A 20,822-nucleotide genomic window follows, 5' to 3' on the forward strand; every position below is an offset into this window, starting at 1 on the left:
TACTAGCCGGTGACCAGATCGGCACGACGAGTAAGCAAGCTGCCGCGATTGCGTTTGGTTTCGCGGCTAAAGCTTTTGTAGCTCATACAGCATACTGAATAATACTGCTATGTGCCACCAGTTGCCATAAAGCAAGGAAATGCAAGAGCGGCAAGTCACATCCCTCTAGCCGTGGATGCCTTGCGAGCAGACTCCAAGCTGGCGTGATTGCTGCCAGGCGTGATGGCGCGCTACCTTGCTTCACGAGCATGGGCTAGCTCTGCAGCTGCCTGTACTGGGTTGGGCGGCGCCGAGGCTGCAGTCGGGCCGGGCGTGTGGGCGCTCCTCGGACTAGCAGGCGGCGCAAGCCCCTCGTGGAGGTGCATCGCCTCCCAGACCCCACAGGCGGCAGCGCAGCAGGATAAGGAGCAGCAGCACCAAGAAGAGCCGCTGTCACGGCATGAGGCGGCGCCTCAGCCGGCACAGAAACGCGCAGGCGTGCCAGGTACGCCGCAGCGTTCACGAATGTACGGTACCTTTGGCACTGGTAATTCGCCTCAGTCAGCAGCAGCAGCAGCAGCAGCGCCGCTGCAGATTTGTTAAGGTAGTGTAACTGATGCCTCGTGTTCAAATGACACAGGTGCCAGCAGCAGCCTCAGGGACGATGTGGCGTACGGGAGCATTGGCGGGCGTGTCAGAAGCCGTCCGGCCGTCGCCGACACACGCACTCCTGACACCGCCAGTACTGCGGGCAGCGCCAGCACTAGTGCCCCTGACTCAAGTAGGGAGGGTTCAAGCTCTGCCGCTAGCAGCATCAACAGCAGCAGCAGCAGCAGCAGTGGCAGTAGCCCTGCCGGCTCGAGAAGCACAAAAAGTGCCGTGCGCGGAGCAGACATCCTGCACCGATTCCGCGAGGAGGGTTTCGCTGCCACGCCGCCAGTGAGCTTCATCCGGGGTATGCCCGCACCCACAGGTCAGTGGCGGGAGCGGGTGGGGCGTAGCTGGTTTGGGGCGGGCTAGGTATCGTTTAAGTCAATGGACGCAGCAGGACACCTGAGGACCCGCCTTGCACCACAGACTGTTTTAACCCCCCCCAACTGTCCCCCAACTGCAGCCATGTCGTGGCTACGGCGGCGCGGCCCCGAGGTGCCACACGCCGTGCTGTACCGCCTGTTCCGGCAGCGCCAGGTGGGCGGTTGCGGCGGTTGCACGTACAACCAGATGGGTGGATCGAGAGGATTGGTTGATCTATTAAAGCGGTTTGGCGATGATGCCCGAACACACGTATGGTGGTTACTAGACGCTGCCACCGCCTACACATTGACGCATCTGCAGGTGCGGCTGTATGATGGAGATAAGGTGGTGCGGGTGCGCGGCTGTCGCCAGCTGGCCAACGGGGAGCAGTTGCTGTTCCCCGCCTCGCTGCGGCCGGCGGCCGAGGCGGGGGCCGGACCCGGCGGCGGCCTGATGGAGGCTGCAGGGGCGGGGGCGCGGGACGCGGCAGCGGCGGGGCGTGCGGCGTCCCACGGCGAGGCCGGGCCCGGACCAGGCAGCAGAGCGGGAAGTGCTGGTGTGGTTGTAGGGGCGGGGGCGGCGGTCACCGCCGCCGGCGTGACGGCGGCCGTCGCGCAACGGAGCACGCTGTTCAAGCCGGCAGGCGGGGCAGCCGCAACAGCTGCAGTTGGTGGAGCCGGCGGTGGTAGCAACAGTGGCAGTAGCAGTAGCAGGGGCGGCAGTAGCGGCCTGCTAACGCCGCAGCTGCTAACGCCCGAGCGTGTGCGGCGGTGGGTGCTGGGCGTGCAACCGGGGCTGGTGTTCATCAACAAGCCCGCCGGCGTCCGTGTGCACGGCCGCGCGGCTGGGGACGTGGACAGTGCGGGCGGCCGTGATGGCGGCGGCCCCACCCTCGATTCAGTGATGGGGGAAGCGCTCCGATTTGGCGAGCAGGATGAGCCAAAGTGAGTTGGACGGGTTGGTGGTGGTGCCTGGATGTGTAGGGAGAAGGGTCGTGTGGCCGCCGCATAGCCTTCTGCAGGATGTAGAGGTGGTGGGTCCGGCGGGGCAGAGGAGTAGAGATGGGGTGCAGTGCCAGAGCCAATGCGGGGGAAGAGGTCAGGAATGGAGGTCAGGAATCGAGGTCATACCAAATGTCTTGCTGACTTCCGCGGCGACCGACGCCGGCACGCCCCCACACGCCGCACACGCCCACACGCCTCACACCCCCACACGCCCTCCAACTGCGCAGGCTGGTTCACCGGCTGGACGCACAGGCCAGCGGCGTCATGGTGGTGGCACGCAACGCCGACGCCGCCGCCTGGCTCAGCGCGGCCTTCCGCGGCAAGTCGCGGCAGGTGGGTGGGTGGGTGGGAGCCGCGCGTGCTGCAGCTTCGTACTGTTGTCACTAAAACATCTCGGTGATGTCGAGGCCGGTCCTGGGCGCATTTTCTTCAGTACAAGCGGTATCATGCATCTGCGCTATAACGGATGGTCTCCTACAGGCGCTGGCGGAGGAGGAGGGCGAGCAGGGCGAGGACGCACGAGGCGGCGGGCGCGGGCGCGGGCGCGGGCGGCAGGACCCCCGGGGGCGGCAGGGCCGGGGGCGCGACGCTGACGACATTCCCGAGGACTTGTACGTGGCCCGCACATATTGGGCCTTCCTGGCCGGTGACCTACAGCCGCGGCAGTCGGGGCGCATCAGGTGCGGGGTGGGCTGGGTGTGGTGTTGGTGGCGATGATGATGTGCTTCTACTGTGAGGCATGATTTCCGACAAGACACATTCAAACACACGCACATACACACAACGCATCGCATACCGATACACGTCGCCTGTGCCCTCTGTCACGCGGCGCACGCTGCAGGTTCCCAGTGGCGGTGGACGGGTCCTTCTACCCCGCCGTCAGCAGCTACCGGGTGCGCGGCACCGGCTGCGGCGTGACCTGGGTGGAGCTCACGCCGGAGACAGGTGAGCGGGCGGGAGCGAGAGAATGTGTGTGTGTGTGTGTGTACCTGCGCCGTACAGGATTGTTCTCGAGTACACCATCCCGGTCCCTAGCCGTCCGACCTTCACACCTCCCCTTCCAAGTTCCGTGCGCACCCTCCATTCGCTCCGCTCTCGCTCCATGACCCCTCCACTCTCCCTCCCTCGCCACACAGGCCGGCGCCACCAGTTGCGCATCCACTGCGCGCGCAAGCTGGGCGCGCCCATCATCGGCGACGGCCGCTACGGCTACGGCGGCCTGCCGCCGCGCCTGGGGCTGCGCGACCGCCTGCCGCCCGAGTGGTGGGCGCTGCTGGGGGAGGACCCCCGCGTGGTGGCGCTGCGGCTGCAGCAGCAGGCGGCGGAGCAGGCGGAAGCGGAAGTGGAGGCGGGGGCGGCAGTAGCAGGCGCAGGGAGCGGGGGAGCGAGGGCTGGCAGGGGCGGCAGGGGAAGGTCGGCATCGCCGGGGGCGGCACGGGCGGCGGTGCCGAGTGTGCCGATTATGCTGCACGCGCGCGAGCTGGTGATTAAGCGGCCCGGCAAGTCGCCGCTGGTAGCTGTGGCGCCTCTGCCGCGCTATGTGCGCGAGCTGATGGAGGCGGCGGGCTGGCCGCTACCGAGGGACGGGTGAAGGGTGACGGCTGCAGCGCGGCGGCATCGGGAGTGTGTGGAGGGCAGCCTAGGCAAGGCGGTGGTGGTGGTACTGGTGACCGGCGTGGCAATCGGCGGTGGGTGGTGGGCTGCGAATTTGTGGGTTTGGGTGTCGCAGCAGGATACATGGATGCGGAACTGGCAGGATTGGCTGCGGTGGACTGCAAGGTTGGCAAGGTCAGCTGTGCGCCGGAAATGCTGCTGGCGGGGTGCTGGCCGGGTGCTGACATGCGCAGTTGTCGCGGCACACGCTTGCGTGTGCTTTGGGCCCTCATCCACCTTCGTCCTACCACAGCGCGTAGCGGTGACAGCTGACTGCATGCGGCACGCCCCGTGCTATCAGCATCGGCCCCTGAAACGGCCATGTGTGCCCAATGTCGCCTGCGCACAAATCCTACAGCACGATACAGCGCAGCACTCGCACTTCCATAAGCGCCACTCCCGTGACCACACCCCTCAGCACACACATTACGGTGACTTGAGAAGGCCTTCAGCGTCCACTCACACTCGATTGCACATCCGGAGAACAGTCCATCGTCTGGAGCCTGCTGCCATGCACGCTCCCGCTCGCCCCAGCTCCAGGTCTAGACCGCTCGCTCACGCACGCGCCTCGCATTCGGTTCAGCCACAGCATTGGGTTTCTGACATACACATCCGCACGCGAATTCACTTCTTGGCCCTGCCCTTACGCGGTGCCGGCGCCGCCGGCGCCGCCTTCTGCCCGCCAGCTGCGTGTCCACCCGACTCCACAGCCGCTATAGTCGTGCCTGCCTTCGCACGCGTTGCCCTTTGGCTGCCCGCCTGCTTGGGCTTTGCGGATGCTTTTCCCTTCTTGCCCTGTGCATCTCCGCCCTCCGCTACCGTACCTGCCTCCCCATCCGCCTCCCCACCTGCCTCCGCCTCATCCTCCGACTCCTCCTTTGCTGCGGGCCTGGCCGCTCTCCCGCCCGCGATCCGCGCTGGCTTGGCAGCAGCAGGCTTGCCGCCGCTCACGGCCCCAGCCGCTGCTGCAGCCTTGCCCCTTACCGGCTTGGCTGCGGCGGCCAAGGGTTTGGCACTGGCCGCCTTCCCGCGGGGAGCCCTGGCCGTGGTGGGCACTGCAGCCTTGCCCGCAGGAGCTTTGCGGCGCTTGGCCGTGGGCGCCTCCTCCTCCTCCTCGTCGTCGTCCTCCTCTTCCTCCTCGTCAACATCATCAACGTCATCGCCACCCTCGTCCGAGTCTGCGCGCATCGCAGTGCCGCATTGCACGCTCAGTCAGCCAGCAAGACAAGACCAACACACAAACAGCCGCAGAGGCCCACCTCTACAATCTGAAGCCTGCCAGCCCCAGCCAATGCGTGGACGCCAGCGCGGCACAGGTCGCGAAACACGTCGCCGCTCGCCCCAGCGGCCGCGGCCCTAACATGGTAAACAACGGCCGCTGCGGCCCGACGGCGCGCAGCAACGGCCGGCACACCGCCGGTTGGGCCACTGTGTGGAATGAGCGGGGGGTGCTACTGCCTCCGGCCACACCGCTGGGCAGGGACGGCGTACGCATGGGCCGCATGGGCCCGTGCCGCGGCGCCCTGCCCCGCACCACCCCCGCGTCCGCCGCCCCGCCGGCGGCAGCCACGCCGTCGGCGCTGCTGCCAGTAGCACGACTGCTGCGCTTGCTGCTGCGGGCTTTGGGCACGGCCGGTGGCTCACCCGCGCTGGTCTCCCTGCCGTCGCCGTCCTCCTCCTCCTCCTCCGCGGTGGCCTTCTTCTTGGCGGTCCGTTTCCGCTTTGCAGCGGGCCTGCAGCCGCCAGCCGGGCATAACAACTGAGTTGGACCATGGCATGAACGCGCGCCCGCTGGTAAATCACGAGCGGCGGCCGCGACCATGCCATACCTCCGCCACTTGCCTCATTGCCGGGGCTTTCATCCCGCACTTCCGTTGTTTTGCAGGCTTGCCCAATGACAAAAAAACCTACTCGTTGTGCCCAGACACAGATCCCCCTGCCCCGGCTCACCCGCCCTCCTCCGCTTCCTTGGCGGCCGCTGCCTTGGCCCGGCCGGCCGCCCCCGAGCCCTTGAGCTGCTGCACCGCCGGCACAAAGGCCGAGGTGCGGCTGCCCACGGTTACGAAGTGAATCGCGCGCCCGCTGGCGTCCTGGCTGGCCTTCTTGTTCGTCCACCTGCGACAACAAGACAGCAGCAACACAGCACATTGATACGGCAGCCCGCTTAACAACTTGACCAGAGCGTGGCCACCTGGTGGCCGTACCCAGTTGTTTCAGCACTCCCCGCACATGCGCGCGCGCACTACTGGACCGGCGCACGTGGCACTACTGGACCGGCGCCGTCGCACACAAACACAGCCTCGACAAACCCAACACCAGTTCACCCCAAAACCACACAGGCACAGGCACACGCGCCTGTAGTGGAAGAGCCAGTCCCTGGGGAAGCGGTCTGAGTCCGCCTCCACCCGCACCGCCAGGCCCACCACCTCGCGGATGGCGGCGTGCAGGGCGGCCATAGAGCCGTCGTCCAGGGACGTGGCCGTCTGCGGCGTGTGTGCGAGAGCGTGTGTGAGCGTGTGTGTGTGTGTGTGTGTGGATGTGTGTGTGTGTGTGTGTGTGTGTGCGAGCGTGTGTGTGCGAGCGTGTGTGTGTGTGTGCGAGAGCGTGTGTGTGTGTGTGCGCGAGAGCGTGTGTGTGTGTGAGTGTGTGTGTGTGTGTGTGTGTGGAGGAGCGGCCGCGCCAGCGCAAGCGGAAGGACTGGAGGCCAGATAGCGAGAGCGGCTGAACCTGAGGACTGGCACCTGTTCTTTGCGCACGTGTGGGACAATGGTCCGCACAGTGAGGCATGCCACGGCACGGGTACACACAATCCCTTCAATCACCGCTCATGCGTGTGCATTCACGGGCTCGGAGCTGCCCCTGCCGTCCGCTGCAGGGCCAGCGCCTACGCCTGCGCCTCACCTGCTCCGGGTGGATGCGCGCCTGGTACAACACCTCGTCCGCCACCCAGTTGCCGATGCCACTGCAGAACTCCTGCGCATGGACATGGCGTAGGAAAAAGCGATAGAGTGGAAGTTGAGCTGCCAAGGCCCGCTTCAAGGCCCGCTCGCCATCAAGGCTAGCCTGTCACGCTCACAGGAAGTCCTGAGCCCCTCACTTCTCGCACATACGGTACGGTGCGGAAACGGCACACGCACCTACCTGGTCCAGCAGCAGCGCCTTGATCCGCAGCGAGGGCGCGCGCACCACCCGCTCCCGCACCACCTGGCCGAACTGCGCGGCGGTGGGCGGCAGCTGCAGCAGCACGTCCCAGCCCAGCCGGCACAGCGGCTCGCAGGCCAGCGGGTCGGGGCCGGGGAGCAGCTTGATGCGGCCGAACCTGTGCGGGGCGGTGGCGGTGGCGGTGGCGATGCGGCGGCTGAGGTCAGGGCGCGAGCAAGGGCAAGGGCAAGGGCTGACCTGTCAGGGTTGGTGAACTGACTGACCCGATTATGAACAAGTGCGATGCAGCAAGCACCAGGGATGTGGCACATCATCTCATGTGCCACAACCGAGTGCACTACTGCCACAGTGGAGGGGCCTACCGAGTCACCTGTAGTCCGGTAATGCCGTTGCCCCGGCACGCCCGTACAAGGCTTGCCTGTCGCCACCCAGCCCAACGCAGCCCAGCCACCCCCAACCCCCACCTGGGTGACCCCGCCTCCTGCCACCATTATCTACCTCCCCCCAGGTATCTTTGGGATTGTAATAAGCTACCCCCACCCGCCCCGCCCCCTCACCGGCGCGAGTCCACGACTACCACTTCCTTGACTTATCATGACTGTAATCCCCCTCACCGGCGCGAGTCCACGTAGGCCAGCCTGCCGCCGCCCTGCAGCTCCAACTCTAACTTGGTGAAGCGCGGCGGCCAGGACTCCGGGTCCGATTCCAGGTGGGCACTGGGAGTGAGGAGGAGAGTGCAATGGGGTAAGGAGCATGAGGTATGGCGCATTGATTGATTCCTTGATGGCCTGGGTGGCAACACAGAGCTGCCTTGCGTCTGACAGTGAGGTGAGGTTGCCATTGTGTGCGGCGCGGCTGCGTAGCTCACGCTCACCGCTTGTACTTAGTGACGCCCACTCCCTTGACCACGATGCCCCCAGTCATGCCTGCAATGAAATCGAGTGGTGTCACGCATTTATGCAAACGGAGCGCCGGGCTAGGCCATGTATGCATGACAAGGCGCAACAACTATGCCGCTCGCTTCCGCTTGCCAGTCTGCTACGGCGCGCGTGTGTTTGCCAATCAGTAGTACAATAGCCAAGCTGGTGATGCGTAGTGTGAGCCTTACCGAAGTGCAGCATGACCCAGGGCCCCTTGCCCCCGTTGTCCAGCTCGAGCCACATGTATTTCCCTGATGCAGCGACAGCAGTGGCGGCAGTAGCGGCGGCGGCAGTGGCGGCAGTAGCGGCGGCAGGATGTCAGTGGGCAAAGCATGCAGGGCAGGCGCAGCATGTGCTATACACAGTGGTCAGCATCCACCACCACCACATTTTAACGAGTCCGACTGTGGTCTCCCACCCTGCGCTAGCTCAGTTTAATTTGGTTTAGCTTGGGCTGGTAGTTACACGCCCGCCCCCGTGCGTGGCACGATACTCCCCTCTCTGCGCGCCCCTCCCATGTCCCAGATCGTGCCCTCACCTTTCCGGTGGGCGCGTAACAACGTGCGCCCTTCCAGCGCTTTACGCAGCTCATCCGGTGTGCAGCCGTTGATGACCTGTTGTGTTTTCAAAGAAGGACAGGGCGATGTGGTGAGTAGGGAACACGCTGGGATGACAGAGCTAGCTGCCTTGCGTCTATCAAAAGCTTTTGAGAAAGGCCGGGGGCGGGGTGGGGACGGGGGGCGGCGTGGCGGCAAGCACTGGCAGCCACGGACCAAGGAGCAGTCGCGCCGAGGAACGTGTGTTGCGTGTCATGCCTGCCTGCCACGGGTTTGCGCGGGACGAACCCTGCTGTGTTCGCCTTGCCAGCGGGCCACACCCGACGCTTTACGCCCTTCCTTCCCCCCCTACCCTTCCCTGTAGCTAAATGGAACCTTGCCGGTAGCTAGGCCTACTCCGGGTACGAGAGGCTCCACCTAGGCTGAGTGTGGGGCACGCTGTGACCGGTACCCACCTTCTCGTCGTCTGCGACCCTGGCCACCAAGATTGTTTTCCCCTTGCAGCCCAGCTCCACTAGGCCGCGGGCTGCCTCGACCTCCGGCAGCTCGGGCATTGTGCTGGGGAGAGAAGGCTAAAGCGAGGAGTGGAATCCCGCGCTAAAGCGGAGCCGGTCACGTCACTGTCTCACTGTCGCTGTTGTGATAAGCTAAACATTGATGCTATTTAGCGTCATGAAAGTATTGCAGAGAGAGTCCGCCGGGCATCCTGAGTCAGAGGAGACATGCGCAGGGCAACTGTTGCATCGCGGTGCCGGACGGATTCTGCTTCCAGGTGACTCCTGGTTGCAGTATTGTTTACGGTAACTGAAGACTTCTTTTAGCAGATACTTCTTCCACATGCCATCGGCCGATAAACTAGTCAACTTGAGTTTTGTTTGTCGCACTTGCACCGAAGTTTGGGAATTTGACTTCTGTGCCCTCCTGAGTTAATCATAGCTTGAACCTCATTTCTTGAAAGCTTATTCAGGCCCATAGGCACCATGACGGAGCTGGTGTGGCGGAATCGAGTGGGCTTGAAACGGTCGACAGCATCGTTGTTACTGTGGCTTTCAATACTTGCAGCAGCAGCAGGTGCGGGATAGCGTTTCAACGGGACGACGACGGGTATCAGGTGGCATGAATCCGCCCGCCCGTGTGCGGCCCCGGGCCCGCTGGTGCCTCCTTCCCCGACGCCTTCCACTTCTCTCACTCCCGTCAACGTGTGACACAGTGGAGGAAGAACGGCTGATAGGATGGCGGGGCGACACCTACAATCCAAGGAGCACGATGGAGAGCCAGGTCCGTGCACGCAGGACAGGTCCTCTCCCCACCATCTGCTCCGCTCCTCCCCGCGCAACCATTGCCGGGTCCCTAGGTGGACACAGCTTGGCGACCCACAATCTATGAAACAGCACCTGCTCTCAGGGGCATAGACCGGCAGGCCGGTGGCGTTCCGGGTCGTTGGGCACACACACACACACGGCGCGGTGAAGGGTCGGAGTGCGTTACCCTGTGGACTCCAGAGCTGTTTGCGCTCTGCCGGGGAAACGCCAGGTCACGGCAGCCCTCGATTGAGAGCCCTGTCGTTGGTTATACCAGATACACGATCACGTGATCTGGCAGAATAACCGTGGAAACCGTAGTCACACACACACACACACACACACACACACATACACACACACACGCAACGCATGCCCGGCGCTATGCTGCGCAGGAGCCGTTTGTGTCTGTCATCTCGTGGGAGCCCCGCGCGTTCGTCATCCGCAACTTCCTCACGGACCAGGAGGCGACCCATATCGCTGACGTGGCACAGGTGCGGAGTTCTGTGTGGTGTGGGGGTGCGGGGTAGGGGCGGGCGCGGCAGCAATGCGGACAGCATGGGTAGGGATGGAGGGTTTAGGAGAGGTGAAGGCCAGGCAGCGGCGGCGTAACGCCGTGTGTGTGTTGAGGCAAGGCCGGCAGCATTAATGCAGGTGTGCGATGCGTGCTGTGCTCTGGCTACTCTTGCAAGCTATGCTGCCGCTTGGCAATGAATCAGAGGGTAGAGCCACACCCGCAAACGCAAACGCGCGCGAGGGCTCGGGCGAGTACCACCCTCACCTGCGGATCTCGACTGCAGGTGCACATGCGGCGGTCGACGGTGGTGGCGGACAATGGGTCCAGCGTGTTGGACGACTACCGGACGTCGTACGGCACATTCATCAATAGGTGGGGGGGAGGGGAGCGACAGGGGTTAAAGGGGGGGATTCATTATACGGGGGAGGGCAGTTGCAAAGGAGCGGTTGGGGCCGCGACGTAGGCTGCGGAACAGGCGATGTAAGCGCCAGCTAGCCTACAGCACCATCACCACCTGCACATCACCATCACCATCTTGCGACCACCACTACTCACCCTACTTCAAAGACGCACGTGTCAACGACTGTTCTTGGATGTCTCGTTGCCTGCCTGCCTGCCTGCCTGGCTGCAGGTATGCCACGCCGGTGGTGGCGCGGGTGGAAGACCGGGTGGCGGTGCTCACACGTGTGCCCGTGCACTACCAGGAGGACATGCAGGTGCGGGGCGACAGGGGGGGTGGGGTGGGGGTGCTTTGTGTGTAGGGGGGGCGGCACAGCGGTACAGCAGGCGCGTCGGTACCGATATTCGTCAAGTCCAGCAGCCAGCTAACGGGGACATGAAGATTTAATCGGGGGGCCTTCAAGCGGCCGGGAGTGGGCAGGGTGTGTGAGCAAGGAGTGAGGCACGTAGGCGGTCGGGGCAGCTGGAGCCGCCGGCTGCTGTGAAAAGACTTGAGCCCGTTAGGTGCGGGGCGCCAGGGGGCGCTGTGGTGTTGCGTACTGGCGCCCGCCGGCCGCTGATAGAAGGCATTCGCTCCATTGCAGCAGCGGCGCAAGCCCCCGTAGAGCTCCGGACGCCCACCGATTCAACCCCACGAATGCGGAAACACCGCCCTCCCTTCGCCTCCCTCACCACCTCCCTGACAACACCAACAATAACCGAAACCCCGCCGCAACCCACCCCACCCTAAATATATACTTTCATGAACGGCTGCACCCCCCACCCTCGCCCCACTCCCACCCCCACACAGGTCCTGCGCTACGGCAACGGGCAGTACTACCACCGTCACACCGACAGCCTGGAGAACGACTCGCCGCGGCTGGCCACTGTGCTGCTGTACCTGTCCGACCCGGAGCTGGGCGGCGAGACGGCCTTCCCGCTGGTGCGTTCGGGGGGGGGGGATAGGGGGGAGGGGCGTGTGTGTGTGTGTGTGTGGCGGGGGATTGCGAATGAGAAATCTAAAGTGTGGTCGTGGGGGCGTTGGGGCATTGTGCGGCTTTGTGGCCGTGCAGATCGTGGGTGGGGCTATAATGGGGTAAGGGAAGGCGGACTGTTGCGGGCGCTTGTGGTCGCGCGTTTTGCGTCGCCTCACCCCGGGCTGTGGCACGGCAGCCGCACAGGGACCACAGCCGTGTTGCAGTGCTTGCGGTGCTGCAGGCTGTGTGCCGCTGCCCTGGGAGCTCTAGGCTGGGGACCAGGTAGGACCACCTGGCCCTTTCCGCACACGACACTTACGTACAGTGCCCCGGTGCGTGTCACGTCGCTGCGCCCCGCACACACACACACACACACCAGGCGGAGGCGTGGGCGCACCCGGACATGCCCAAAGTGTTCGGGCCCTTCAGCGAGTGTGTCAAGGTGAGGGGCAGGGCAGGGGGCCGGAGGGGAGGGGGTCGGAGGCGAGGGAGCCGGTGGGGTGGTGGGGTGGTGGTGGTGCGGGGAGCAGTGTGCGCCCACGCGGCATGGCCACTACGGTATGGGCACTGTCGCACGGGTCGCAGCGACCAGGCGCCCAGCACGCCTACCGCAGCTCTCACAGTTCTCACCCCGACCGTACGCACACACGAGAACCGCTTGGACTTAGCGGCCAGGAGTAGCGACGCGGAGCTGGGAATCGTAGGAGTGCCTGGGCCTCACGGTACCGTGAGCACGTGCATGGGTTTGCACCCTTGAGAGCGTGTGGACACGAATCCCCCCTCGAGGTTAGAGTAGCGGGGGTTGCGCGATTTCCGGTTGGTAAGACCGGCGGCTCACCGCAGCAGGTATCTTCAGGTAACATCCGTAAACCGTCGCTTTGCTGCATCGCATACACTGTCTTTGCGCAATGTTTACCTTGTGCTCTTTAACATGAGAACCGCCCTGCTACCGTACCGAGCCCACCGCCAGGACTGCCCCCTCACCCTCGCCCCCTCTCGCCCTCTCACCCGCTTCCCATTCTTCCCACGCGCCCCTCTGCCAGAACAACGTGGCGTTCAAGCCGCGCAAGGGCGACGCGCTGCTGTTCTGGAGCGTCAAGCCCGACGGCAAGACGGAGGACCCGCTCAGCGAGCACGAGGGCTGCCCCGTGGTGCGTGCCCGGACGCCCGCGGGGGGGGCGAAAGGGGCTGTCCACATGGTTGGTTCAGATGCGTGGCTGGGCCGTGCGTTGTGTGTGTGCCGGCTGGGGGCTCCAGGCATGACTGAGTTGGGAGAAGGCGAAAACGGCGGAAACGGCGGGGGTGCTGCGCGTCCTGCAGCGTCTTTTTGGGGTGGGGGACGAGCACCGTGGAGGGCACCGCGGTGCCGCTGGAACCGGGCATGTGCTGTGCGGTGACGTGGACATGGGCGTGGGCATGTGTGTGCAGATTCGCGGCGTCAAGTGGACGGCCACGGTGTGGGTGCACACCAAGCCGTTTCGGCCGGAGGAGTGGGACGACGTGGCCAAGACCTTCACACGCAATGACCTGGAGGAAGACCCGGGTGAGGGCGCGGGGGGTGGAGGCAGCCGTTCATGGGGAACGGAGGGATGGGAAGGGAGGAGGTTGCACGCATCTGACGCGATGTACTGGAGCGGTCATCTAGCAGGAACTGCGCCGTCCGTGCCATTCCTCTGTGACGCCGCCGCTGCCGGCCGCGGCCGCCCGCAGGCGAGTGCACGGACCGGCACAAGGAGTGCCCCAAGTGGAAGGCGGCGGGCGAGTGTGAGAAGAACCACGGATACATGCAGGGCGACGCGAACCAGGTGAGCGAGGCGGAGTGGTGCGGGCTTGACGAGCTGGATGAGCTGATCAACACAGTTCGGGCTCGGGTTGGGACGGTTTTGGAGGCCTGGTGGGGAGCTTTGCCTGATCCTGTGTACACGCGCACAAACGCACAAACGCACAAACGCGCTGCCTGACGGTCCCCACACCCTGGCGGCCAGCAGGTGGGGTCGTGCCGGCTGTCGTGCGGCGTGTGCGAGGACTGCGAGCCCGGCGACCGCGCCTGCTACAGCCGCAACCGCGACAAGCAGGGCTACCTGGTGTACCACCCCGAGGAGCTATTCACGCCGCGCAGCGGGGAGAGCGGCGCCAGCTTGGGCGAGGGGCTGGAGAGCGCGTTCGGCATGGACGGCGATGGTGGTGCGGGGTATTGATGACTGGGCAACGCGCGCTGGGAGCTTTGGGGCGGGCAGGCGGGGTAGGCGATTAGTGCTGGCGGGCGGGCAGGCGTGGGGGAGGTGGCGCGTGAGCTGGCGTCTTGGTGCGTGGGTGGGTGCGATGGGAGAGGGTAAGGGGCAGTTTGGCGTAGCGCCTTGTTGTGGTGTCTTGGTGGCGGGTAGGGGCAGTTTGCTAGGCGGCTGCTGGCATGGACTGGGTGGCGACCAGCGAGGGACGGAGGGAGGGTGCGGAGGTGCTTCACAGGCATCCGTGGTAGCTGACAGGGCGGAAGTAGGCGCCCTTGCTTGGTCGGACTGTCCCTTCTTGTAATGTCGCATTCATAGATAAGGCAGGCAGGGAACTGGAGTTGCACCGTGTGGACGCGTTAGCTGAGGCAGGCCTCGGCGCTGTTGCATGTGTATGATTTCGCCGTACATCACTACATGTTTTCCACAGATGCTATCGCCCGGGCGCCCGGAGCGTGAGGAATGCGCATCAGCAAACTTCCAGCCAGCCAGCGACTTGTCGGTACAGTAACTCCGGCGTTCGACCAGCCATGTACTCCTGCTCTGCCGTTGCAAATTGTTTGCTGTCTGCTTGGGGTACGGGCGTCAGCTGCACCCTAAGGGACCTCGCCAACCTGCCTGAACCCTGTCCCATCACACATCACACGCCCTAGCAATCCGTTGCCCCCATTTCATATCTGCCTACAGTGTTCACACTCCAGCAGCGCCAGCTCCAGCGCGCGACGCCAGCAAACTTTTTTGGGCTGAGCCCCCTGAGCGAAGCGATCCAGGGGGGGCGAAGCCCCCCAGGATTGCCCCTGTCCGTGCCTGCCTGCCTGCCTGCCTGCCTGCCTGCCTGCCTGCCTGCCTGCCTGCCTGCCTGCCTGCCTGCCTGCCTGCCTGCCTGCCTGCCTGCCTGCCTGCCTGCCTGCCTGCCTGCCTGCCTGCCTGCCTGCCTGCCTGCCTGCCTGCCTGCCTGTGTCGACAAAAAGTGCCAAACTGGCACAAACCGCGAGCGCTACGTAATATTACTTGCTATTCCCTATTGTAGAAAAATAGGCAGCAGGTAAAACTCGGCCGGAGTGAGAAGCGACCTACCGGCAGTGGGGCCAGCGGCGGTGGCGCCTGACTGTCCATGTGCGGACGCAGAAGGTGGGGGTTGAGGGGAGGGGGCCAGCAGATGCATCCACACCAACTGCACTGCGCTGACGCTACACCAATGCCACGGGTACAGGTGCTGGAGCACACGGCGCAGCAGCTGGCTGGTGGAAGGCCCAAGGAGGAGGTCATTGTTGGCTGGGGCAACGCCAACACTGGCTATGGCGGTTGCATCAGCAGGTTGGGGCGGGGCCCAAACCGGGCACTGCTCCGCCTGCTGGTGGACAAGTACGCGCACCTGGTGGTGTACGTGGACGAGTTCTACACATCGCAGGCAAGATGAGAGCAGACGGGTTGGAATGAGTAGACAGGTGGTCGGGTGGACAGGATGGGGCTCGTGTACAGGTAGCCGGGTAGCCAGCAAGGTTCACACTGTACTCCTGCCCCCTCCCTCCCCAGGTGTGTGCGAAGTGCGGGCGGCGCTTACTCGGCAACGGGCAGCGCTGCCTGCAGGCGGTCGTACCATGGGGGGGCTTACGTGCTCACCAAGTCCAAGTGTGCAACCACTGCGGGACGGTGTGGGTGAGTCCACTTTGTGGGCGGGCGGCTGGCTGGGCGATGGATGGGTGGCTGGGTGGCGGCTCAGTGGGGCTCAGTGGGTGATGGCTGGCTGGGTGACGGCTCAGTGGGGCTCAGTGGGGCTCAGTGGGGCGCAGTCGTGGGCTCAGTGGGGCTCAGTGGGTGATGGCTGGGTGACGGCTGGGTGACGGCTCAGTCGTGGGCTCAGTGGGACTCACTCACTCTACCCTCCCGACGGTGCAGGGACGTGACGTCAACTCCGCAACCAACATCCGGCACGCGCTGGTGGAAATGCTGCTGGGGCACAAGCGACCTGCATCGCTGCAGACTGGCGGCGGCGGCGGCGGCGGCGGCGGCGGCAGCGGCGGCGGCGGCGGCGGCAGCGGCGGCGGCGGCGGCGGCAGCGGCGGCGGCGGCGGCGGCAGCGGCGGCGGCGGCGGCGGCAGCGGCGGCGGCGGCGGCGGCAGCGGCAGCGGCGGCGGCGCGTGCGCGCATCTTGGTAGCGGAGGGGGCGGGAAAGGCCACGTGGAGGAGGAGAGCGCAGCGCCGCCCAAGAAGCGGCGCAAGCGCGCAGGCTGAGGAGCCGGCTGGTGTCTAGGCAGCGGTCCGCGGTGGGGCTGGCAGGGCATGCGTAGCGGCGTGACAAGTAGTGCGGCTGTTGACAACTGTGCTACGTCTGGCTGCGGTTGGCTCTGCTGTGGCATCGCGATTGCTAGGCACCGGGTTTGGCTATGTGCCTGTGGAAACCGACCCCGGCTATGTCCGGGCGATGAGGTTGTTCGGCATCAGAGAGTGGAGGGGCTCAGCCCCTTTTCCCGTGACCGGGGAACACTTGTCCACAGATGATGGCGAAGCGGTTGGAGAGGGCGGGCAGCAGCATCGAATTGCGGCATGCGTGCGGTGGGCTCTCGAAACCCGGCCGACCCCCCGGACGACGACCCACCCCGCAACTTTGGTGGCCCAGCACTTCCTCATCAGACTACCCCTAACAACACTAAGAGTACGTGCATATTGCTCACCTAAAGCTCTACAAAATTTAGCATGGGGTAAGATTCTGAGCTTTCTACACACACCGTGGGTGAAAGGCGTTAAGCGACGCGTTGCATGCAGGGAATCCCCAACTGATATTACATGGCAACTGGCACTACATTGCAGTCCAGCGGTTCCTGCTTCGGTGCGTCGGCGTGGGCCGCCTGTGCCTGGGCTGCAGCTGCGACCTTTCCCCCAGTGCAGTCTTCAGTGTATCCTGTACCGCTTTATCAACATCGTTGCAACCATCCCCATTGCCCCCCCCCCCGCCTCTCAGCCGCGGTACACCGCATCCGCCACTCGCAGCGCATCGCGCACGTCCCTCACATTGTGCACCCGCACCACGTCCGCGCCCGCCGCCACCGACACCACACACGCCGCCGCGGTGGCCGCGTCCCGCTCCGCCGCCACCTCCCGCCCCGTCAACGCGCCAAGAAAGCGCTTGCGGGACGGGCCCACAAGCAACGGCCCGCCCCACACCCTGCTGCTGCTGCCGTCCTCGTCCCCGTGCCCGTCTCTGCTTCTGCTGATGCTGATGCTGCCACTGCCGCCGTCGGCTTCCGGGCTGCTGCTGCCGGTGGCGGCCGCCGCCGCGGACGCTGCGTAGGGTCCGTCCAGCCCGCGGCTCCGCAGCAGCGGCAGGTCTCGGAGCAGCTGCACGTTCCCCTCAGCCGTCTTGGCGAAGCCAATGCCTGCAAGGACACACACAACATTTCCGGTCAGCAGGCGGTGGAGCACGCCATTAGTTCTTACGGTCATCATGCAATAAAATGCTTCCGCTGTCAATGTGAATTTGTCGCTGTGCCAACGAACACGAGAAAGCACCAGGAGGAGTATGCATCCGTGTGCATGGGCATAGGATGCGGGTGCGTGTGCTCGCGCCGCAGTACGCACCTGGGTCCAGGATGATGCTCCACGCCGGCACGCCCGCCGCCTCCGCCGCCCGCGCGCCCGCCATTAGCTCGGCGCCCACGCCCCGCCACACCGGCCCGGGGCCGTAGCTGGTGTGCTCGGGTCGGGACATGGTCCCTGGGTCGCCGCGCATGTGCATCAGCACGTACGGCACACCCAGCTCCGCCACCTGTGCCGGCATGTCGGTACGTATGCGGCATGACCGGTATAAGGAGGGCGATGTGCGTGGCAAGCGCACCAGCGCGCATCCACACATGCAAGTTCCTCGCACACCGGGAGGAACCCACATTCCCAACGGTATCTCCTAGAGAAGGAACTTGGATGACATCATGAGATGCCCTGTGACTACCGCTGTCCGGCTGCAAGCACACCCGCAGCGCGCATACCGGGATCCCCAGCGACTGACAGCGCCAGGCAGCGCTCTATGCTGCTGCCGCCGCAGCCAAGCAAGCAAGCGTGAGTAGTGGAGGGTTGTAGGCCACGCCTTGTATGGGGGCACGGCAAACGCGTTCAGCCCGAGGGCTGCTGCCGCCGCCCCCCGCTCCGGGGCGCGCTCACCGTGTGTCGCATGTCTGGATCCAAAGCGCCGCCCGACACGTCATTGACGATGTTGGCGCCCGCGGCCACCGTCTCCCTCGCCACCTGTGCCAGGCGACGTACGCACGACACACACACGATAACACGACACACGCCTTGTGGGTTTGGTGTGCGCACAGGCAGTAACATTCACTTCGTAGTAATTGTTGTGGGGTGTAGCCGCACGATCGCAGCAGGCACCAGGTTTGGCCATCGGATCGCACATCGGAGCACAAGGCTTACAGTGCGCCTCACGGCCGCACCTGCGCGTAGAAGGTGTCCACACTGATGGGCACACACCGCAGCACCGGCGACTGACGCAGCGCCCTGAGCGCACACGGCAGAAGTGATCGCACCGTCAGGGGGATACCCAGCACACACGAAGCATGCGTGTCAGGCAAGGGACCCCACCTGCCTCCTGTCCCCGCCTCTAGCTCGCTGCAGCTAACTCCAACGGCCAGCAGTTTGCAGCCCCGCTAGAGACAAGACCCAGCGCATAAACAAATCGCTCAACAACAACAAACCCGCCGCGGCCTGATCTCACCTCACCACCGGCATCACGCGCGCCAGCTCCTCCTCCGGCGTCAGCCGCGTGGCGCCGGGTCTGAAGGCGGGTGGTGGTGGCAGTGGTGACATTATGTAGCCGTACGGACAAGGGAGCCCAGCGTGTTGGGTGAGGGGTCGGGCCATTGCAGCCACAAGCACATGTGGCGTGCGCATGCTACTGTACCAGCACCACCACGCCAGATGTGCCGACCCGTCTTCCCACCCACCCTGGGTCTCAATTTAGTTGACATTGGAACAAACTACCGCTCACCCTCCCCACATGCCCTTCCCATCAGTCCTCTCTCCTCACCGTGTCGACTGGCCGCCCACGTCCAGCATGTCCGCGCCCTCCCGCACCATCGCCTCCGCTGCGCCCACCACCGCCGCCAGCCCGCCCGCCGCAGCAGCACCGCCTGCCGCACCGCCGCCGTCAGCCCCGCCCAGCCCTGCAGGGAAGAACTTGCCCCCGTCGCTGAAGCTGTCGGGCGTGACGTTCAGGATGGCCATCAGCTGCGTGCGCACACCCCACGTCAGCAGCGCGTCGGCCCCGCTGCTACTGCCGCCAGCAGTGCTACTTCTGCCGCTGCTGCTCGGCCCCGCATCCATGTTTATGAGTGGCGTCACTCGCCGCATGATCTCGCCGCCACCACCGCTCCCCGCCGCTCCTGCTCCTCCTCCACCGCCGCCGCCAACGCTGCTGCTGGCGCCTGCCCCCGCCGACCCCGGCGGCTGCGGCCGCCGCGAGCAAGACGCGTCCCACACGCCCCTCACCTCCCGGAGGTGACCAAGCACGGACCCGGCATGACCATACGGCAATGGCACGGAGCCCGGCGCCTCGCCGCTACTGCCGCCAGCGCCATTGGTGCTGCTGCTGCTGCTGCTGCTGCCGGCTGCTGCTGCGGATGCTTCCTCCCGGCGGTACAGCAGGTCCGCCACCGGTGCCGTCACGAAAGGCCGCTCCCGCCACCTGTGGCCGTCAAAAGCCCCAGACCTTCGTAATCTTGGAACTAGTCATCCCCCCCCCCCGAATCGTGTGTACCTCATGCTCGTTGTGTGAGTGTACGTTGCAGTCCTTCTCCGCGCGGTGCGCACGCGTGAGTCAGACACCTTTGCCATCCTCAGATACTTGCCCATGTGCCTCGTCGAGACAGGGTCTTCTTGGCCGCTGCAAGTCCCGTCACGCGGCCACTTCCCCTCGGCCGGCAAAATCGCCTGTTGCCTTTTCGCTCCCTCCTCCGTTGCTGCCATCCCTGCCAGGCCTGCCACACGCACCTGGGGTGTGGCACCTCCAGCACTTCATCCCGGTACCCCGCCGCGCCGTAGAAGACGATGTCCAGGTCCAGCGGCCGTGGGCCGAAGCGCGGGCCGCCAGCCAGGTCCCGACCCGCCTCCGCCTCCACCTGCTTCAACAACTGGGGCGGGGTGTAACGGCGGGGGCGGAGGAGTTTAACACATGCGGCAGGGGCGAGAGAGCCAGTCAGGCGGGTGCAATGACTTTGGCAGTTCATAGCCACATGCTACGGCTGTGACTGGAGTGCAGCCCAGCTCAGCTTGCGCCTCTTCACAGCTGTAACGTGCATAGGAAGTAGCTGTCCCGCCCCTGCCCTGCCCCCGCCCCGCCCCGCCCCTGCCTCACCCGCAGCAGCTCCCGCGGCGGCAGGTGGGTGCGCGCCAGCACCGCCGCGTTGAGGAATGCGGGCTGGTCGGTGACGTAGGCCGCCGCCGTCTCGTACAGCGCCGAGTGCCGCAGCACGGACAGGCCCAGCTGCCGCAGGCGGCGCAGCCCCCTGTGCAAGTTCAGCCCCCGGTTGCCCTGGAGCCGCCGCAAGGTGCAGAGGTGTCCGGTGGTCGAGTGACAACGAGAGGGCGTGTTGAAGGCGCATGGGGTGTAGGTGGGTGATGTCGTGCTAACACCGACAAAACCCTATGGTGTCGTGCGGCGCAAGGCGAAGGGCGGGCGCGTGCGCGGCGACCAAGGAGCAGGGAGTCGCCGAGGGGTCCTCCAGGCTCACCATGTTGGTCCCCAGAGCTATCACCACGTCAACCTCCTGTCCCGGGTCAGCAGAAGTGCCCGTGCTGGCACATCGGCGTATGGCGTGCTGCCATGCTTGCACCGTGCACGATTCCCAGGCGGCGAACGCCAACCCGACCCGCGGCGATAGCCGCGACAATGAATGCAGCATTTCACTGGCCTAGCATAACAACATAATAACTCTAGAAGGGCTCAATAGCTTTTGCATGCAGGCCTTACGAATGAGGCAAATTCACCCAGTCGCGTTTATGCGGTCAACTATGGATACTTGCGATTCTAAAGTAACCAAGATTCAATTAGTATGAACGCGGACACGCATTT

General features: G+C 65.0%; 5 protein-coding genes across 6 annotated transcripts; 3 read left to right on the top strand and 2 right to left on the bottom strand.

Moving 5' to 3' along the window:
• The first annotated feature begins 117 nt into the window (after positions 1-117).
• CHLRE_10g428400v5 (uncharacterized protein) lies at positions 118-3,809 on the top strand. Its single transcript, XM_043066592.1, has 8 exons — positions 118-484; positions 620-952; positions 1,094-1,167; positions 1,315-1,937; positions 2,225-2,330; positions 2,478-2,677; positions 2,839-2,942; positions 3,134-3,809. Exons 1-8 carry the CDS (start codon positions 223-225, stop codon positions 3,586-3,588), a joined length of 2,157 nt encoding a protein of 718 aa, XP_042919989.1. The 5' UTR covers positions 118-222; the 3' UTR covers positions 3,589-3,809.
• Positions 3,810-3,831: 22 nt separating this feature from the next.
• On the bottom strand, positions 3,832-8,937 carry CHLRE_10g428433v5 (uncharacterized protein). 2 transcript variants are annotated; one of them, XM_043066593.1, is made up of 12 exons: positions 8,745-8,937; positions 8,271-8,346; positions 7,921-7,983; positions 7,687-7,738; positions 7,427-7,528; positions 6,792-6,969; positions 6,552-6,623; positions 6,006-6,133; positions 5,601-5,765; positions 5,295-5,383; positions 4,910-4,918; positions 3,832-4,828 (listed from the first exon to the last, which is right to left on the bottom strand). In XM_043066593.1, exons 1-12 carry the CDS (start codon positions 8,841-8,843, stop codon positions 4,275-4,277), a joined length of 1,587 nt encoding a protein of 528 aa, XP_042919990.1. In that variant the 5' UTR covers positions 8,844-8,937; the 3' UTR covers positions 3,832-4,274. The 2 variants fall into 2 exon arrangements, with proteins under 2 accessions (XP_042919990.1, XP_042919991.1); XM_043066594.1 differs by lacking the exon at positions 4,910-4,918.
• Positions 8,938-9,067: 130 nt separating this feature from the next.
• Positions 9,068-14,169, top strand: CHLRE_10g428500v5 (uncharacterized protein). Its single transcript, XM_043066595.1, has 11 exons — positions 9,068-9,360; positions 9,500-9,567; positions 9,986-10,084; positions 10,391-10,479; positions 10,739-10,823; positions 11,357-11,488; positions 11,902-11,964; positions 12,566-12,673; positions 12,951-13,065; positions 13,233-13,327; positions 13,511-14,169. Exons 1-11 carry the CDS (start codon positions 9,270-9,272, stop codon positions 13,718-13,720), a joined length of 1,155 nt encoding a protein of 384 aa, XP_042919992.1. The 5' UTR covers positions 9,068-9,269; the 3' UTR covers positions 13,721-14,169.
• Positions 14,170-14,757: 588 nt separating this feature from the next.
• Positions 14,758-16,389, top strand: CHLRE_10g428525v5 (uncharacterized protein). The gene is made up of 4 exons (XM_043066596.1): positions 14,758-14,881; positions 14,964-15,067; positions 15,287-15,409; positions 15,650-16,389. The coding sequence occupies exon 4, from the start codon at positions 15,698-15,700 to the stop codon at positions 15,983-15,985; it is 288 nt and encodes a 95-aa protein (XP_042919993.1). The 5' UTR covers positions 14,758-14,881; positions 14,964-15,067; positions 15,287-15,409; positions 15,650-15,697; the 3' UTR covers positions 15,986-16,389.
• Positions 16,390-16,521: 132 nt separating this feature from the next.
• On the bottom strand, positions 16,522-20,737 carry CHLRE_10g428550v5 (uncharacterized protein). The gene is made up of 9 exons (XM_043066597.1): positions 20,482-20,737; positions 20,106-20,282; positions 19,742-19,881; positions 18,780-19,436; positions 18,468-18,527; positions 18,187-18,250; positions 17,906-17,989; positions 17,330-17,516; positions 16,522-17,127 (listed from the first exon to the last, which is right to left on the bottom strand). The coding sequence occupies exons 1-9, from the start codon at positions 20,650-20,652 to the stop codon at positions 16,709-16,711; spliced, it is 1,959 nt and encodes a 652-aa protein (XP_042919994.1). The 5' UTR covers positions 20,653-20,737; the 3' UTR covers positions 16,522-16,708.
• Positions 20,738-20,822: the final 85 nt, after the last annotated feature.

This window comes from Chlamydomonas reinhardtii, chromosome 10 (assembly GCF_000002595.2).
Source record: "Chlamydomonas reinhardtii strain CC-503 cw92 mt+ chromosome 10, whole genome shotgun sequence".
Lineage (NCBI taxonomy): Eukaryota > Viridiplantae > Chlorophyta > Chlorophyceae > Chlamydomonadales > Chlamydomonadaceae > Chlamydomonas > Chlamydomonas reinhardtii.

Coding starts and splice junctions, on each gene's coding strand:
- CHLRE_10g428525v5 (XM_043066596.1), top strand. CDS start 15,698: ATGCTGCTGGGGCACAAGCGACCTGCATCGCTGCAGACTGGCGGCGGC.
- CHLRE_10g428550v5 (XM_043066597.1), bottom strand. CDS start 20,652: ATGCTGCATTCATTGTCGCGGCTATCGCCGCGGGTCGGGTTGGCGTTC. Junction 17,990..18,186: donor TGGACACCTTCTACGCGCAG/GTGCGGCCGTGA, acceptor CGCCTGGCACAG/GTGGCGAGGGAGACGGTGGC. Junction 17,517..17,905: donor ATCCAGACATGCGACACACG/GTGAGCGCGCCC, acceptor ATGCCGGCACAG/GTGGCGGAGCTGGGTGTGCC.
- CHLRE_10g428500v5 (XM_043066595.1), top strand. CDS start 9,270: ATGACGGAGCTGGTGTGGCGGAATCGAGTGGGCTTGAAACGGTCGACA. Junction 10,824..11,356: donor ACTACCAGGAGGACATGCAG/GTGCGGGGCGAC, acceptor ACCCCCACACAG/GTCCTGCGCTACGGCAACGG. Junction 13,066..13,232: donor TGACCTGGAGGAAGACCCGG/GTGAGGGCGCGG, acceptor GGCCGCCCGCAG/GCGAGTGCACGGACCGGCAC.
- CHLRE_10g428400v5 (XM_043066592.1), top strand. CDS start 223: ATGGCGCGCTACCTTGCTTCACGAGCATGGGCTAGCTCTGCAGCTGCC. Junction 953..1,093: donor GGGTATGCCCGCACCCACAG/GTCAGTGGCGGG, acceptor CCCCAACTGCAG/CCATGTCGTGGCTACGGCGG. Junction 2,943..3,133: donor GGAGCTCACGCCGGAGACAG/GTGAGCGGGCGG, acceptor CTCGCCACACAG/GCCGGCGCCACCAGTTGCGC.
- CHLRE_10g428433v5 (XM_043066593.1), bottom strand. CDS start 8,843: ATGCCCGAGCTGCCGGAGGTCGAGGCAGCCCGCGGCCTAGTGGAGCTG. Junction 8,347..8,744: donor GGGTCGCAGACGACGAGAAG/GTGGGTACCGGT, acceptor AAAACACAACAG/GTCATCAACGGCTGCACACC. Junction 6,134..6,551: donor CGCGCATCCACCCGGAGCAG/GTGAGGCGCAGG, acceptor CACACGCCGCAG/ACGGCCACGTCCCTGGACGA.